The following is a 15092-nucleotide window of genomic DNA, read 5'->3' as shown; positions in this document are numbered from 1 at the left end:
TAGATATTAATACCTTTCTAAACCCTGCAGAGGAAGCTGTCTAGGATACTCCTAAAGATATTAAGAGCTAGATTCTAGCTTAGTATAGGTGTAAGGCGATCGGAGGTAATCGACCTAGGGGGTCCTAGCCAGCGATGCGACGGCGACTAGGCTGCGGCTACGGGTAGGAATACTGGGTTTCAGGGACGTATAGATGTATTAGTGAAAATGTATGTGTGTCAATGATCAGAACGAACCGCTTAGTCTCCCCCAAGCTGTTCAGAACTCCTATTTCTACTGAGTGCGTTCGGAATCGGGTATATAATTACCCGAGCGAGAGGGGGCTTGCCGCTGGCGGCTCGCTGGGCTTATGTTGTTCCGAGCATGTGACAATAGGCCAGAGCTTAATAATGATTCTGAGGAGGAGCTTAAAATTCTACTATAAATATTACTTAATTAGGCATTAGATATACTAAGAATACTTTATTTATATAAGGAGCAGCAGGCAGAGGGCATTCCTAGCCTTATATATAAGCTAGATAAGCATAAATATATCCTTTAAGGTTAAAAGCTAAGCCTACAGACTCAGCAGGATATTCGAAGCTATTGTATAGGCTAAATTATATATATCCTTGATATAACAAGAACCTTGTTATAACGAGAAATTTGGACTGTCTGGAATATCTTGTTATAATGAGGTTTTACTGTACAACCAAAGACATGGGACACAAACATTCATTATTCTTGGGAATGCTTGGTAGGCATTGACAATGGTATTCTTGTTATAAGCCAAGAAACAGAGATTGCTTTGGCTCAGGAAATCATGCAGGGAGATAACAATCGTATTCCACTGCAAAAGGCGCCAAGTAAGTATCCAAAGAAAATAGCCAACCACGCATCGAACTACAGTAGCTGTTTCCCATCCATGGCCCTCATTGCCATTATGAGGGTGAAGCACGCGACTCTCATCATTCTTGGAGGGGCCTCCGTAAAAGCAAAGATACATGCGCTGTGTGAGTCGACGGAGTCGGACATAGGGTGACGCGCGTAGTTTTATACTGTTCTTGCTGTACCTCTTTGGGAATTGACCCATCCTTTTGTTCCAGAACCTGCGGTGGGCCTTTCTATATACCACAAAGCCAGAGAGACCAGTCCTCAGTATAGCAGATCATGAGTGTTCTACCAGCTTGGTAAATCAGCGATTGGGCACATGCTGAGTCGAAACCACTCAGTCAAGTTGCAATCGACATGAGAAACCGGGATCCTTCCGAGGTAGAGGAGACTCAGGAGATCAAAGATTTTGCTGCTCTTGATTGAACTATGTAAAGAGAGGTCACTTAAAAGCAAGCTTTAGTGCCTTCCAGCAGTGATGCATAGATCAAAGAGCGGATTCTATCTTCTGACCTAGAATCTGCTCTCGTACCCATCGAACCTCGTCCGCAACAACTTCTGGTCGAATCATATGTACATTATGCCCACAGTCCGGTAAATGAACCATCCGACTCCGGCTAGATAATCTCAACTGCTCTTCCTGCATCTCACGATCCACCCCGTCCCATTTTTCCAGCAGCTCATGGAACGCCGCTCGCTGCGCGTCCGTCCCATTCCCAGCCTCGACAGCCTTCTCGTATAGTCTCCGGTAGTCCATCAACCCATTACACCGAATCACGCTCAAAGGCCGATCCCCCAGCGCCTGCTTCTTGAACTGCTCTTTTTCAGCAAGCGCACGACAAACCTCCTCCCGCACCATCGCTTCTGCCTGAGAAGTAGCCACTCCCCGCGCAGTGTCTATCGCTCTCACCCGCCATTCTTCGCGTGAGAGCTGAGCGGCAGCACGCAGACCTGTGACCTCAGAAAATTTCAGGTTTCCAATCATAGCACTAAGATCTAAATCCGGGTTCTGAAATAACTCGATGTTTCGTTCCGTTGAGGCATCCATGAGGACCATGCCCGCAACATCGCTCGAGTAGGAATGGAGGTATTCCCTAGCAATGATGGCTCCATAGGAATGAGCTGCCAGGATAAGCGGTGGAGGGATGTTTGCAGTTTTGAGTAGGGTGTGTAACTCGGCAGCTGCGGACATCGCAGTTGGGCTGGGAGCGTTGGGATTACTTTCGCTGCGACCGAGGCCAGAGCGGTCGTAAAGAACAAGCGGGGAGAATGGCGCCACAAGCCGCTGAACGGCGCAGTAAGACGATGCGACGTCGCCTGCGCCGGCGATGAACACTACGATAGGATCTGGGGGATTGTGGCGGGGTGGGCCGCTGATGGAGAGATAGAGGCGATGGGTGCCGATGGAGATCATTGTATCTGTACTCTTGGGGGATGGGGTTTGCGTTATTCAGAATTGCAAGTCGACGGCTGGATAGGACAAGGCACCACTAGGCAGGTACTTTGTAAGTTTACCAGTGCCTAGGCCCGATCTGTCTAGTCAATAATGTTCCTGTGATGTTACCTCGGCCACAGCCTCAGCCAAGGCGCTGGGTCTGCACTCTCGGGAACTTGAAAAGGGCATTATTCTTCGATGATTCGTCTTACGCCCCCTTGTCCATCATATCGGCGATATACGATCCGATTGGTAGTGCGGGATACAAGACTAGCAGATAGGAGCAGCATTTGGTACATATTAATAGCTGTAGAGGATCTGACAACGGATTCATTCTTTGTGTCGCTGTGTTAGCCATATTCATGTCATGTACACCTGCCTGTAGACCTCTTGGCGATGGAAACGAGAGTGCTTTATTAATGAACACAGCTGAAGATCATGAACATGGGATGGGGGCCGAACGGGAGGTACAGTCTCAGTGCTGGCCAACTTGTTCATTCCTTCTTGAGGTATATGTCCCTAGAGTCTATCCTGGTGTGTCTCCAGATACACCATTAAGCTGTCCCAACAATGGCAAATCTAAATAGCCAGGCAATAAACAAAAGACAAGGAAAATACACCAAGCTCCCCGCGGCTACAGGACTATAGTCATATGCTCATGCTTATATCTTGTTGTTTCCTTTTCCTGCAAAGATCGACTGAGCAGCCCACGGTGCCGGCCAGGCCAGGGATCTGGGAATATCTTTATGATTGTCCCCTGATACGAGATGATCAATTATCGCGATGAAGATATAGGCGCCAATTCCCTCCCGTACATATGTGCCACCTGCCGATTCGGTGTGACTATTGTTATTCAAGAGAAGAAACGAGGACTGAAATAGCTAGGGAACTGGTACATACCACCCATGAAGCTCCAACAAAAAAGCCCAGGGAAGACCCACCGTCTGCCTGGTGCTTTTCAAATAGGAGCACATCCACCCATCAACCATCCAGAGCCAGTATCCCAAATTGAATATACCTTCGCAATATTTTAGCAGGAGTTTCACTATCGGCGTGGCGTGAGATGAGTATATTACCAGCTCCAAACCGTACCATCCCCCAGATCTGCCTTCGAGCCTCCGAGCCCGCCCGTGTGCGAGCGTTGATTAGTCGCATGGTAAAAACTCCAATAACGGTCACGGAGCCAACGAAGAACAAAGAGTGCAGAAGCAGTTCATCCGTCTTTAGGTGATAAATGACTAGGGCGAGAAGGGTTGACCCTAGGACAATGCCCACGATAAGCGTGACCCCTGGGCTGGCACTGGCGGTCATGACGCGGTGCAGCACAGGCGTTGTTGTGAACATCATGGAGAGGTCGTCCACTGATGAATAGAGTAAGCCAGGGGAATTTCTCAGAGGTAGCAAAAGAGAGATGTTAATGGAGACATACACATCTGGGTGTGGTAATTGAGACTGATGTGGAACAGAGCGGAACAGAGTCCCACTGCCATTAAACCCAAGTAGGGTACGGTGCGAAGGAAACCAACATTTGGTTTCTGCCACAGGTGGTAGAGTCCATAGATGGCATAGATTACTGGACATGTTTTTCAGTGGAATTCTCATGTCTACCAACACCGAAGAAAGCGCTTACCGTACACTACGTTAGTCAAGGTGTTGATGAATTCGGCAGCGTATCTGGTAACCAAGTAGTCCTAAGCCATCAAGAACATAATCAGCTGTGAGATGGAATTTGAAGTATAAGTGCTGTGATCCATCGCTACCTCTTCACAAAAGCTGTATGATATTAGTTAGCTGAGAGTAACTGCAAGGAAGCTGTTGGCACAGGATGCTGAGGCTAACTTGGAATTTGCAGTAATTGGACCCCAGAAAGGGGTCTCTGAGCCACCCAAAGTCATCTGGCAGCTGATAGAGTTTAGGGTAAGTGTTGTATAGGAAGTGTACAGGAAGATAGAAGAAACACATGTCATGAGAGCGACAGAAACACGAGAAGAGTGAAAGAGGGCCGCTGGACAGGCAACCACAATAATCCACTAGGGCTTACAAGGGACGACTCGGGTCAGACACCAGAACCAAATGATGACCCCAGTTAATGTAGGTATTGGAATAAATGAACCGTCATGTCTCACAAAACGATCTGATGCACTCTCCCTTTCTTCCCAATCTCCGCCTGCGCCATCTCAGTCGCTTTGACAGACAAGCATCTTCCGGTCGCCTTTGTGGCAGAAATGCTGGTCAATATTGTCGTTATTGTTCTAATGAAAATTGAATAGAAATATTGAAGCTTGCAAGATTCGCATGCGCCGATAGCTGGCTAGCTTTCAAGGGTACCGTCCATATTGTGACCCTGAGATAATGAAGCTTTGCGTTCTGCAGGGCGCCATTCAGCCTGCACTCCCATGTTCTAAGTTGGCCGATGGAATAAACATACGGCCCTTCGACCGGTTGAAATATTTTGGACTTGCCTAGGTATGGCTCATGTATTGGACTTTGGAGCTTGATTCGCACTCGATTGCATTACTTTCCATTGTTGAGGACCATCCCAACTGTCTGTTGTCCACCGAACACTACTTCCGTGTTGGACTCCTGAAATCCGCATCTTTCATACAGTTTCCTTGCAGCTTCGTTGTTTGCTTCGACCAGTAGGACCAGTAGAGTTTGCTCTGTAGCTGGAGAAGCGCCTCGGGTATGTCTAATCGCCTCTTCAACAAGTCGACGACCATTCCCCATTCCTCTTGACGCTGGAAGCACAAACATGCCAGCAATCATGTACACGGCGACGACGTTTCTGTCATCCGCTTGTGGTGTCGTATACCGATCGCCCTCCTCAAATACCCTCCACGGTGCGCTGAGATCAATCTCACTGCTGAACGCAAGTCTCGGTCCCACGATAGTCACAGTTCCCAGCCATTCGCTCGACAAAAGGGCCGTCAACGCATTGCCCGTTGAAGGGACGGTTTCACCATCGTCCAGGGCGATAAAGGTTCGTGCTTGCGGGTTCTCGATCCGGGCCAGCCACTTTTCGTGAGGAAATTCTGCTTCTGTCTCGTACGTCGCTGAAAAGGCCTCTGGGTCTTGTTTGAGGCCTGCTAAGCGGAGATGTTTGTACAGGTCGACGATTTTGTCCCTTTCTTTTACTGTGGGAAACTCCTGGGGAATAAGGACGATGTTACTCATTGCTGCGGTGGGCTCCAAATAGCAGGATTTTCGCGTCATTTGCTGAGGAGGAGTTGTGTATGGCTTAGGTATGTACTTCCGATGAGTCATAAGTTCGGATTGAGGCTATACGAGGACCGATTATCCTATCTGACGATCGGACATTATTATTGGTGGTACGATCAACATGACATGGACACACCCATCCTTCATGAGTCTCATGAGAAGAAGCCAACTGGAGACTTGGTTGATGGTTAGTTGTAGCCATGTCGCTGAGGCTAGACTGGCTAACCCAACCCACCCAACCCGCAATGTGGGTGGGTTAGGATTGGCCCTGACCCAACCCGCATGGGTTTTAGGGCGGGTTTTCTATGCCTTGGGTTGACCCAAAACCCATGCGGGTTGGGTTGGAACCTGTGTGGGTTGACCCAAACCCAACCCATGACCACTCCAGCTGAGGCTTCTCAGTGCTTGAGTGGCTCGACGCAGCAAGGAAGCCATAGCTATCGATCGTGAGGTGTATTCCGAAACCCAGATAGCCACCCTCCCTCCGGTTTCCTCGGAGGCAGTGTCAATTTAGGACAATCCCTATTCTCTCTGGACAATAAAATAAATGAAATTTCAGGAGCCATGCGTAAGTTTAAAGAACACGCCTCTGGTGATTAGCTCCGTTAACTCCGACAGCTCAATCTCCCCAGGACAGAAATTCACCAAATCATCTCTCGATTTCCTACCACTCCTTCTTCATTGCTCAAAGTACGTTGTATTGCTATATTGTATCCCAGACGATCCGAATGTCATATCAGTTCATTGACAACAAACTCAGCATCGATCAAGCTGCTCGAAAGCAGATCCGTCGCCATGCAGCCACAGGAAAAAATAGAGGCAAAAAAATCGTGCGATCATCGAGAAAACACGCGTCAACGAAGATTATATCTTCATTCGGCATCCCTGGCATAATAAGGAAGGGGCCTGGTCCGGTGCAAGAAACTCCCCAGATTGAACGGCCGATAAACGATGGACTGGTCTTTCCAGTGCCACTGTCTAGGGAATGGAAGGCGCTTGTGAAAAGAGGTATGGTCATCTCCTTCACTCAATGTTGTCATAGCCTCAGCTGCTGACATGTTTTCTTACATGTAGTCGTTGGATTCCTAAGCGCCGCACGATACGTGCCTCAACTGAGCAAGGCCATTGACTCTCCAAGTGAGGCCTCGTCGATGTTTGTGCGGTATATCTTTATTGATCAAGCTTGTGAGTTCAGAAGGTCGAGTGACACCATATGGTAAGAACTCAGGCTAACTTCTCCTCGGCAGGCTTTCATTGCGCCGTGGCAACCTCCATACTGTGTCTTAACGACCTCGTCACCAGGAAAGAGGGTATCCTGCAAGCCATGAGTCACATATCCCACACCTTCCGTTTGATTAATCAACGACTATCCGGCCAGGAAGCGATCAGTGATACGACCATGGCAGTTATAGTCAGCATGGCTCAATACGAGCGCCATCAGAACGAATATCAACGAGGATTTGTACATGTTCAAGCTTTAAGAAGAATGGTCCAGCTACAAGGCGGGCTGTTGCAGGTCACCAAGAGCAATCATATACTTGTTCAAAAAATGCTGCGGTAGGTCCTTCAGCGGCACTGCACATCTGCCGATCATGCTGACTATTGTAGTGTTGATCTCGAATATGCTCTGCAGCTGGGTTCATCGACGCTATTTAGCCTGGAGGACGCCATCGAAACAAATAGGATAATACATGAAATCTACGGGGACAAGCGACAGAATCATGCATGTTACAGCAAACCCTACCGGTCTCCTTTGCTAGGAAGCCTGCGCCGCGATATTCAGGATGTCTTCTTTGAAGTGACATCCCTTGCTTCAATGCTCAATGACGCAAATAATGGAGTGGGTCCCAAGCTGAAGTCCTGCGTTTTCCACAGCGACCTGCTCGTCCTTGGCTATCGCTTGGGGAATATGTACACCCTTGGTGGGTCGTCCGAAATGTCCAATTGAGAACGCAATCCATATAGGTCTCACTGCATTTCTGGTTCCATTCTGGCCGGGACTAGATCGTCGTATAGCTCATAACGCTCTTCTCTCTAACTTACTGCTCAATGGCGCTCAAGATCTTGCAGATGGCGGACTAGATGTCCGAGAAATTCTACTCTGGATGCTTTATATTGGAGCAGCGTCATCCTCCCAGCTGGGGAATCATCCTATGTGGATTTCGAAATTAAAGGAGACTATCGATACTCTGGCATTGAGGACATGGAAACAAGTCCAGAGCATGCTTGCAAGATACCCATGGGTCAACGCAGTTCACGATAATGCTGGGAAGGCCCTCTGGCATCAGTGCCACATAAACAATTTACCGACAAACTGACTCCAATTTCAAGCACGGCTACCTTGTAGGCGAATTGACAATTTAAGGCCCTTCCTACACATCCAGGCTCAATGGATTCCAACACTCCGGCAATGGTTTCCCAGCTATGTTGTTGCCATTTCTTTCCTTCGTTATCTGTCACCCAACTTGGCACTGCATTCCTGAACACAGATCTTTATCAGCACCAGCCATCCCAAGTTATGGGGGAATACTCGACTTACTCTCCAATTTCGCAGGAATGAAGCAAGCACCCGTGGCTCTCATTTCCTGCCACAGCCCCATGAAGAAGCGTACGACTGCCGTCCTCAGCAGTCCGTCCATATTCTTCGAGACGCTCGGTGAGGCCCTCCCGAAATTGTGCTGGTGCGTTGCGGCTCAGGTCAGTCTTGCAAAGTCCCGGACAGACCAGATTCAACACAACTCCGGTGCGATCCACCGGCAACAGAGTGCAAGATGACGTAGTGCCATGGTTGTCAAGACCTTGGAAAGTGGATATCTCATCCGTGACTTCAGCACCAGATAAACAGGTTTGTACGCGTCTGCTGAAGACTTACGTGCGCATTGGTGGAATGTCATCCCCATCCACCTTGTTCACCGGATCATCCTTGATTTTATCCCAGAGATCCTTAGCATCGAATCCAACCAGACTGGTCACGAGCGTAAGATGGGGTACAATTCCATATCGCTCCGCAGTTTCCCTCATCTTGGGCAAGATAAGCACCGCAAGAAGGAACGTGCTGAGCACATTGACAGTGACAGACATGCTGTGACCCTCAGCGAAGACGCGCTCTGAGACTGCAACAGCCGCATTTTCAATCACAGCATCAATCCTATCGAGCTCTGTAGTCGCCTTCTGTGCAAATGTCTTGACAGAGTCATAGCTTGCCAGATCGAGCGGCCAGACCTCAGCAACACCAATCCTTCCTGTTGACTCTTCGATATCCTTCTTAGCCTTTTCACCTGCGCTGATGTTACGTACGGCGACGATGACCTTTGCAGCCTCGAGCCCGACAAGGTGCTTGGCTGCCTCGAAGCCTAGGCCCGTGTTGGCTCCAGTCACGATGTAGGTACCACCCGCGCAGATTTCGGTGGTAGCTAGAAGAGGGCGATTCCCGCATTGAGTTTGAGCTGCAGAAGCCATGATATGTAGGTCTGGTATTGATAAGCGATGATGGGCAGTATGCAAATGAAGTTGTTGTTCGCTCTCATATCTGCAGAAGGCAACGGCTGCATTATATAGCTCTGTTCCTGACTTATCTAAACTCATGCCATCGGGGTTTACGGACTCAACGACGATGCTATGAGCGGAGTTCTGATCTAAATCCGAGTCAATTGTCATGTTGAATTGACATGACCTTAATTGGCAATCCAACCAATAGGAGACTGGCTTCCTAATCGGGAAGGTCTTGGCGATGTGCCCATTTCTGGCGCCTTATGTAAATGCAAAACAAGTGACTACTCGGAGTACAGGCCGGTCGACCTTTCAGAAAAAGCTCGGCTAGTGCCGAGATAGTACAGACATTTTGCAGCACTTGCTGAGGTTAACGGGTGTCGGAGTGAGGTATCACTGACACCCACGGACCTTTTTTCTACACCCGCCGAGCTGCATCCCATGTATGCGCGAAGAGCTTGCGTCCGTGAAGATCGGATAACTGTATAAGGCCGTTACCCGCGAAGGAAGAAAAGTTTTTATAATCATGGTTCAGAGCGGCCTAAGACGGTCTCTCCTCAAGAGCATAGTCCCCTCCGCCTGGTGTAGCGTGTGTTGAATCGTCAATATTACCGATTAGGCCTCGTCCCCTATTGTGATCGAGATTCATGGTACGGCTTTGAACAGGAAGATGCGTTACGTCGGTCATATCGTGCAGAGATGTATAGTGTGGCCTATACGGGACGCTGCGGACGTGCGTCCTACCATATGCCAAGGTCAACCTACTTATCCCGATCCTCGTATTCATCTGACTCAGCGAGTACAATCTGCGTATAAATAGACGACAAACTCGCTCAGCACTTCCGTTGACCATCTTGCACAGATAACCTGGTAATCGCAGCTGTTAAGCTGTTTTTACAACCATCATCTCAATGTTCTCTTTCCGCCCAGTCAACCTCCCGCCCCATGTGCTACTTACAAGCACCACTGTCATAGGCCTGGGCCTCTACATCTCCCTGTTTCGCACCTCGCCCTTAAAGCCCCTTACTGGACGCGACGTCCTCGTGCCAGCCCCTTCTACCAGTCGAATTGCAGACACCAATGCCCTCCTCGGCGTCGTAGCTTGTGCATTGCAGCTGCCGTATTTCCTGAGCTCGTACATGCCCATTGAAAAAAACCAGTGGCTGCACGTCACTGTGCCGATTCGACTGTTTGTCACCACTGCTTTAGGTGTGAATGTCCTCTTGCGCGGGCGCCGCATGAGTGAGGAAGGATTTTGGGAATTCCTGGCGCTGAGGGTTACGGATTTTGTGGGTGCTGTGATGCTTGGGTGGGAGTTGGGAAGGTTTGATGGGATGGTGTCGGGATTTTAGTGAAGGGATTGGTATGTAATATATCGGACTATGGAGTGACTATTCTCTGTGTCAATGCTTGTATATTAGTGGTTCATCCAGTTTCAACATGTTCATCACCCAAGCAATCTCCAAGGAGCATTATCAATTTACTTGCGTACAATAGCTGAGATCTCGGTAAATCACACAACTGTAATGACGCATGCTCTCAGCAAATCACTGGAGTTATTCCGACTACCACACAGTATTGTAATTCGTACTTCGTTGGATATGGAATTTAGCCTGAAGTGTGATAAGGATCTGTCACCTCACCTGCCGGATCCGGCAACACCAGGGTGATCTCCGGCGGGGACCCTGGAGAAAGGAATTCTGGAGTTCCCCGCATGTCGGGCTTGTTCCGAACAACAGAAGCTGGATAGTCCCTTAATGAAGATGTTCTCTACGAGTAATTATTCGGGTTAGCTCACGGTATTTGAGTTATAGCTAGTGGCGGCCTCAGGGTGGTTGAATTCCTTTCGATGGATTGATCAGCGCTGGTGGTGTCACCCCAGAAAGTCATAACAAAACCTGTTGCGCAATCCGGTAGAGGCAAGAAGCTCTAAAGCCAGTATATTGCGATTTTGACTATGGACGGCTCGAGATTGGTGTACGCATTATGACTACTTATAGTCCCCTGTAGACTGTATATTGTGCCGCAGTGTTGTCTGGTGAAAGGTTAGATCGTTTCACAGCAGTCATCTTAATGAGAGACATTACCATGTCCATGTTCGGGTAAGATGCGGACACAGGATGTTACCCCATATCCACACTGTGGGTCTCAGTCGTGCAGGTCCCTTGCCCTTGTCCCTTCTGTGGTGGTATATAAGAGTGTCATATCCATCAGCCGACATGATCATCGAGGTTATCAAGCGTACTCGCTCTTCACCACAGCAAAATATGTTAACTCAGAAGCACGACAAGAAGCCCTACTTCGGGCTCACTGGGGGATGGCTGACCCTCTGGATCACAGTAAGTATCGAGAATTCGAAACCAATTCAATACTAAGACGAGAGCAGATTGCCTGTGCTACGGACATGACATTGTTCGGCTATGACCAGGGAGTGTTTAGTACGTACACAGGCCCCGTTCATACTACCGCTGGGATTAAGAACTAAGAAGTCTCTTAGGCGGGGTTGTCGTCACAGAGGACTTCCTAGTCGTTCATGACCTCGTCGGGCCAACCAAGACGAAAGCGCTATCGACTGTCACAGCCATCTACGACGTCGGCTGCTTTCTCGGCTCGATTCTAGCTTTCATCGTGTCTGAAAGGCTCGGTCGGAAGAAGTCCATTCTCCTGGGAACAACCATCATGGCAGTCGGGACCATCCTTCAAGCCAGTTCCTACAGCTTGGCGCAGATGTTTGTCGGCCGGGTTATTCTGGGGTGGGTAGATTTTTCTCGACCTTCATATAATCGCCAGGCGCTGACATGTGTAGTATTGGCAACGGAATCAACACATCCACAGCTCCTGTCTGGCAAACTGAGACTGCCACCGTCAAGTGGCGAGGAAAGCTGGTCATTCTGGAAATGGCACTGAATGTCTCTGGCTTTGCGCTGGTCAATTGGATCAACTACGGGCTTTCTTTCAAAGGCGGTGCGCTTGCATGGAGGCTCCCCATCGCACTGCAATTTTTCTTCATCTTCATCCTTTATGCGACTGTACCATGGCTTCCTGAGTCCCCAAGGTTGGCTGCTCCCGATGCACCCCATGCCCACAGCTAATGCATTTTAGATGGCTTCTCTCGCACGGTCACAATGAGCAAGCTCTAGATGTAATCTCCCGCATCGAGGCCAAGCCAGTTGATGATCCGTACATCATCACCCAGTACAACGAAATCGAGTACAGTATCAACTACGAGCGCGAAAATGCCGTCTCCTGGACAGATTTATTGCTACGTCGTCAAAAGACAAATGACACCAAGACATTGCGGCGGATACTTCTTGGTGCGGGAACGCAGGCCCTCCAGCAGTTCCAAGGCAGGTCTCCCTCCAGCTAGACGGACACTGGCTAACAGTGCACAGGAATCAATATCATGTCCTACTACCTTCCTCTGGTGCTGATCAACTCTGTCGGCCTGTCAAACAGCATGTCACGACTCCTCAGTGCCTGCAACGCGACATCCTACTTTGTGTTTGCCTGTGTAGCAGTCATCATGGTGGAGCGGTTCGGTCGAAGAGGCCTAATGCTGATGTCGACCTTTGGCCAGTTTGCTTGTTTCCTGATCATCACTATCCTCCTTCGATTTGCGGAGAACGACCCAAAGTATGGTACCGCTTCAGTGGCATTCTTCTTTCTGTATTACATTGCGTTTGGAATCGGCATGCTGGGTGTTCCCTGGCTGTATCCGACGGAGATCAATTCTCTTCCTATGCGGACGAAGGGTGCGGCTGTCTCGTCTGCGACGAACTGGTATGTTACTATCCTCTTTCTGGTCATTGCGTTTGTATATTCACGATGCACAGGATCACAAATTTTGTCATTGTCGAAATCACACCTATTGGGATACAGAACATTGGTTGGAAATTCTGGATCGTGTGGACAATCACCAACGCGGCTTCTCTTCCGATTATATACTATCTGTACCCGGAGACCGGTGAGTGGAGTTCGAAGCTACCTATTTGAAAGAAGCTGACAATCGCTAGCAAACCGAACGCTGGAGGACCTCGACGCATACTACCGTTCCAACCCGCCACTGATCGTAACGGGGGACCCGGATGCGATCTCAACAGGTCGGCCATTGAAGTATATCCAGCATGAGGATGAGGAGCTACAGCGACAGATCAAGCAGAGGCAGGCTACGGGCGAGGAGGGTAAGATTGGCTCAGCTACGGTGCAGCATGTGGGATAAGGTCTATATATCTCTGTTCGTGCCAGACCGATTGAAGCGATAGGTATAAGGGGAACCTCATCAGGTTATTACATGAGGCGTTGTTGAACAATATACCACACAGAACAGGTTATAAACAGTCTATATCTATGATTCTATCTGCAATTCTTCCAAGATTATGCACTCGCCGCAAACCGCATTTCTGCAGCGCCAACATCGAACACTGCCACCACATTTCTCAAAAACGTTCCTCCCAAGACGAATATACCCTGACCGACATCTCCGCCAGCATTGATTCCGCTAATACAGGTTTTGTTTCCCGAATTATCCATTCCGCCTGGCAGTATCATATCCGTTGGATTGATGTAGAATGTCGAACCCCCGATCATGACACCATGAACTGACGCTGTCGCATTACAATCCACCACATATGCCCCATCGTAATCATTGTACACCGCTGGAGGAATGAAAGCCGCGTTGACGGAGTCCGCGACGGGGGTTGGATAGTAGTTGAGCGTTGTGCCCGAGTCAATCTGTGATTATTAGCCTGGCCCAAATCCAGAAACTACCCCGGTACATCCTTACAATATACTGAATGCCACCGGCAGCCTCTGGCAAGCTCCTGTTGCCTAGCGCCACTCCATCGATATTGACGGCGTAAAAATCATAATCCTTTGGATAACCCTTGATATTCGTGATCAGGATAGGCGTGGTGCTGAAATTCCCGTTGATGTCGACAGGTGGCAATCCACCCAGAGTCAGGTACCCAGCTGCTGTGCCATTGGAAGCATTGCGGTTCATGACCATACTGAAGATGGGATCGATGAGGCCCTGCTCGTACATGGTTGCGAAAATGGGGTTGTAGAGACGTGGTTGCCTGTTATTCGTCGTGTAGGCGCTCGCGCTGTACACACCATCAGTGGACTATTATAACAATGGGACCGATAAAACCCACAGAGATGAATACGCGAGACCCATCAAGCCCGACGTGACACCGTCGCCATACCAACCCGCGTAATCCATTACCCCGATCGTCTGGTTCACCGTGATGCCGGCTAATGTTACGTTCTCAGTACCGATCACGCCGGAGAGGATCTCCCCGTCTGCGTACTTGATATCCACGAACTCGCCGACGACTTCGTGGAATGTAGTGTTAGGTGCGTATGCCGGCCCGAATCTGCACTCTGACTGTGCGACCTCCTTCCTACTCACAGGGTCGATGCATATGAACCCGTCTCGCACGACCCATAAGTCGCTGGACCCTGTGTCAATAACCACCTCGAATGTCTGGTTTCCGATATTGATTGATGTTGCGAACCCGACTCCTTCGGCGAAGGAGACTAGATTTGCAGACCCGCTTCTAACTTGGCTGTTGAGTTCGACTGCGCTGCGGGCGTTGCCCTTGTTGTTGATCTTGGTAAGTTCAAGGACATATGGTGTTGTGGCCGTGTCGGTAGATGGATTTGTGAATGCTGACGGTTTCGAGGTGCTTGTGGTGAAGGGTGTTCTTCGAGAACGCTGAATATATTGAGGAGACGCTGCTGTGCATGATGCCGAGGCAATCAGGTATAGAAACAAGCTGCCTATCGAGAAATGCATTGTGACATCCTCCGGTACCAAACTCCGTCTTTAAGAAATTGAATAGCACGTTGCATGTTTTTTCTCCTCTAGCAACAACAGGAAAATCTATGCTTAAGTGTACTTTAAGAGTTCGATATTGAAGTAGTTGCTTGCGATATCTGCATGACCTGCGGAGTTAACAGCAGCATTCTTCCGCATTCATCCCCGTCCGTCAACCTAGAACAGAAATATACAGTTTTTATGACTGAAACCAGAGTCAACAGACCTTCAAATTGTAAGTCATTTATTTACCTAACTATA

At 49.0% G+C, this 15092-nt stretch overlaps 7 protein-coding genes across 7 annotated transcripts; 2 read left to right on the top strand and 5 right to left on the bottom strand.

Moving 5' to 3' along the window:
• Positions 1-1182: 1182 nt before the first annotated feature.
• AFUA_3G01280 (alpha/beta fold hydrolase) lies at positions 1183-2397 on the bottom strand. Its single transcript, XM_743356.2, has one exon. The coding sequence runs from the start codon at positions 2282-2284 to the stop codon at positions 1358-1360; it is 927 nt and encodes a 308-aa protein (XP_748449.1). The 5' UTR covers positions 2285-2397; the 3' UTR covers positions 1183-1357.
• A 563-nt stretch (positions 2398-2960) lies between these two features.
• Positions 2961-4200, bottom strand: AFUA_3G01270 (ceramidase; the record flags this gene model as incomplete). Its single annotated transcript, XM_077804271.1, has 6 exons — positions 2961-3131; positions 3206-3323; positions 3382-3666; positions 3735-3878; positions 3936-3979; positions 4145-4200. The coding sequence occupies 6 exons, from the start codon at positions 4198-4200 to the stop codon at positions 3077-3079; spliced, it is 702 nt and encodes a 233-aa protein (XP_077660429.1). The 3' UTR covers positions 2961-3076.
• A 477-nt stretch (positions 4201-4677) lies between these two features.
• AFUA_3G01260 (GNAT family N-acetyltransferase) lies at positions 4678-5768 on the bottom strand. Its single transcript, XM_743354.2, has one exon. It carries the CDS (start codon positions 5567-5569, stop codon positions 4820-4822), a length of 750 nt encoding a protein of 249 aa, XP_748447.1. The 5' UTR covers positions 5570-5768; the 3' UTR covers positions 4678-4819.
• A 2291-nt stretch (positions 5769-8059) lies between these two features.
• Positions 8060-9181, bottom strand: AFUA_3G01250 (putative short-chain dehydrogenase/reductase family protein; the record flags this gene model as incomplete). Its single annotated transcript, XM_743353.2, is given in 2 exon segments — positions 8060-8381; positions 8397-9181. 2 exon segments carry the CDS (start codon positions 9179-9181, stop codon positions 8060-8062), a joined length of 1107 nt encoding a protein of 368 aa, XP_748446.2.
• A 743-nt stretch (positions 9182-9924) lies between these two features.
• On the top strand, positions 9925-10365 carry AFUA_3G01240 (uncharacterized protein; the record flags this gene model as incomplete). The annotated part of the gene is made up of 1 exon (XM_743352.1): positions 9925-10365. One exon carries the CDS (start codon positions 9925-9927, stop codon positions 10363-10365), a length of 441 nt encoding a protein of 146 aa, XP_748445.1.
• A 755-nt stretch (positions 10366-11120) lies between these two features.
• AFUA_3G01230 (putative MFS sugar transporte) lies at positions 11121-13275 on the top strand (the record flags this gene model as incomplete). The annotated part of the gene is made up of 7 exons (XM_743351.1): positions 11121-11451; positions 11511-11766; positions 11820-12068; positions 12116-12327; positions 12351-12977; positions 13027-13194; positions 13259-13275. The coding sequence occupies 7 exons, from the start codon at positions 11121-11123 to the stop codon at positions 13273-13275; spliced, it is 1860 nt and encodes a 619-aa protein (XP_748444.1).
• Positions 13276-13387: 112 nt separating this feature from the next.
• On the bottom strand, positions 13388-14810 carry AFUA_3G01220 (pepsin-like aspartic protease; the record flags this gene model as incomplete). Its single annotated transcript, XM_743350.2, has 3 exons — positions 13388-13744; positions 13797-14115; positions 14167-14810. 3 exons carry the CDS (start codon positions 14808-14810, stop codon positions 13388-13390), a joined length of 1320 nt encoding a protein of 439 aa, XP_748443.2.
• Positions 14811-15092: the final 282 nt, after the last annotated feature.

This window comes from Aspergillus fumigatus, chromosome 3 (genome assembly GCF_000002655.1).
Source record: "Aspergillus fumigatus Af293 chromosome 3, whole genome shotgun sequence".
NCBI classification, from domain to species: Eukaryota; Fungi; Ascomycota; class Eurotiomycetes; order Eurotiales; family Aspergillaceae; genus Aspergillus; species Aspergillus fumigatus.
Note: the sequence above shows the minus strand (reverse complement) of the source record. Positions and strands in the feature narration are given on the sequence as shown.

What these genes read in the sequence shown, in the direction of transcription:
- AFUA_3G01280 (XM_743356.2), bottom strand. Translation starts at nt 2,284, where the DNA reads ATGATCTCCATCGGCACCCATCGCCTCTATCTCTCCATCAGCGGCCCA.
- AFUA_3G01260 (XM_743354.2), bottom strand. Translation starts at nt 5,569, where the DNA reads ATGACTCATCGGAAGTACATACCTAAGCCATACACAACTCCTCCTCAG.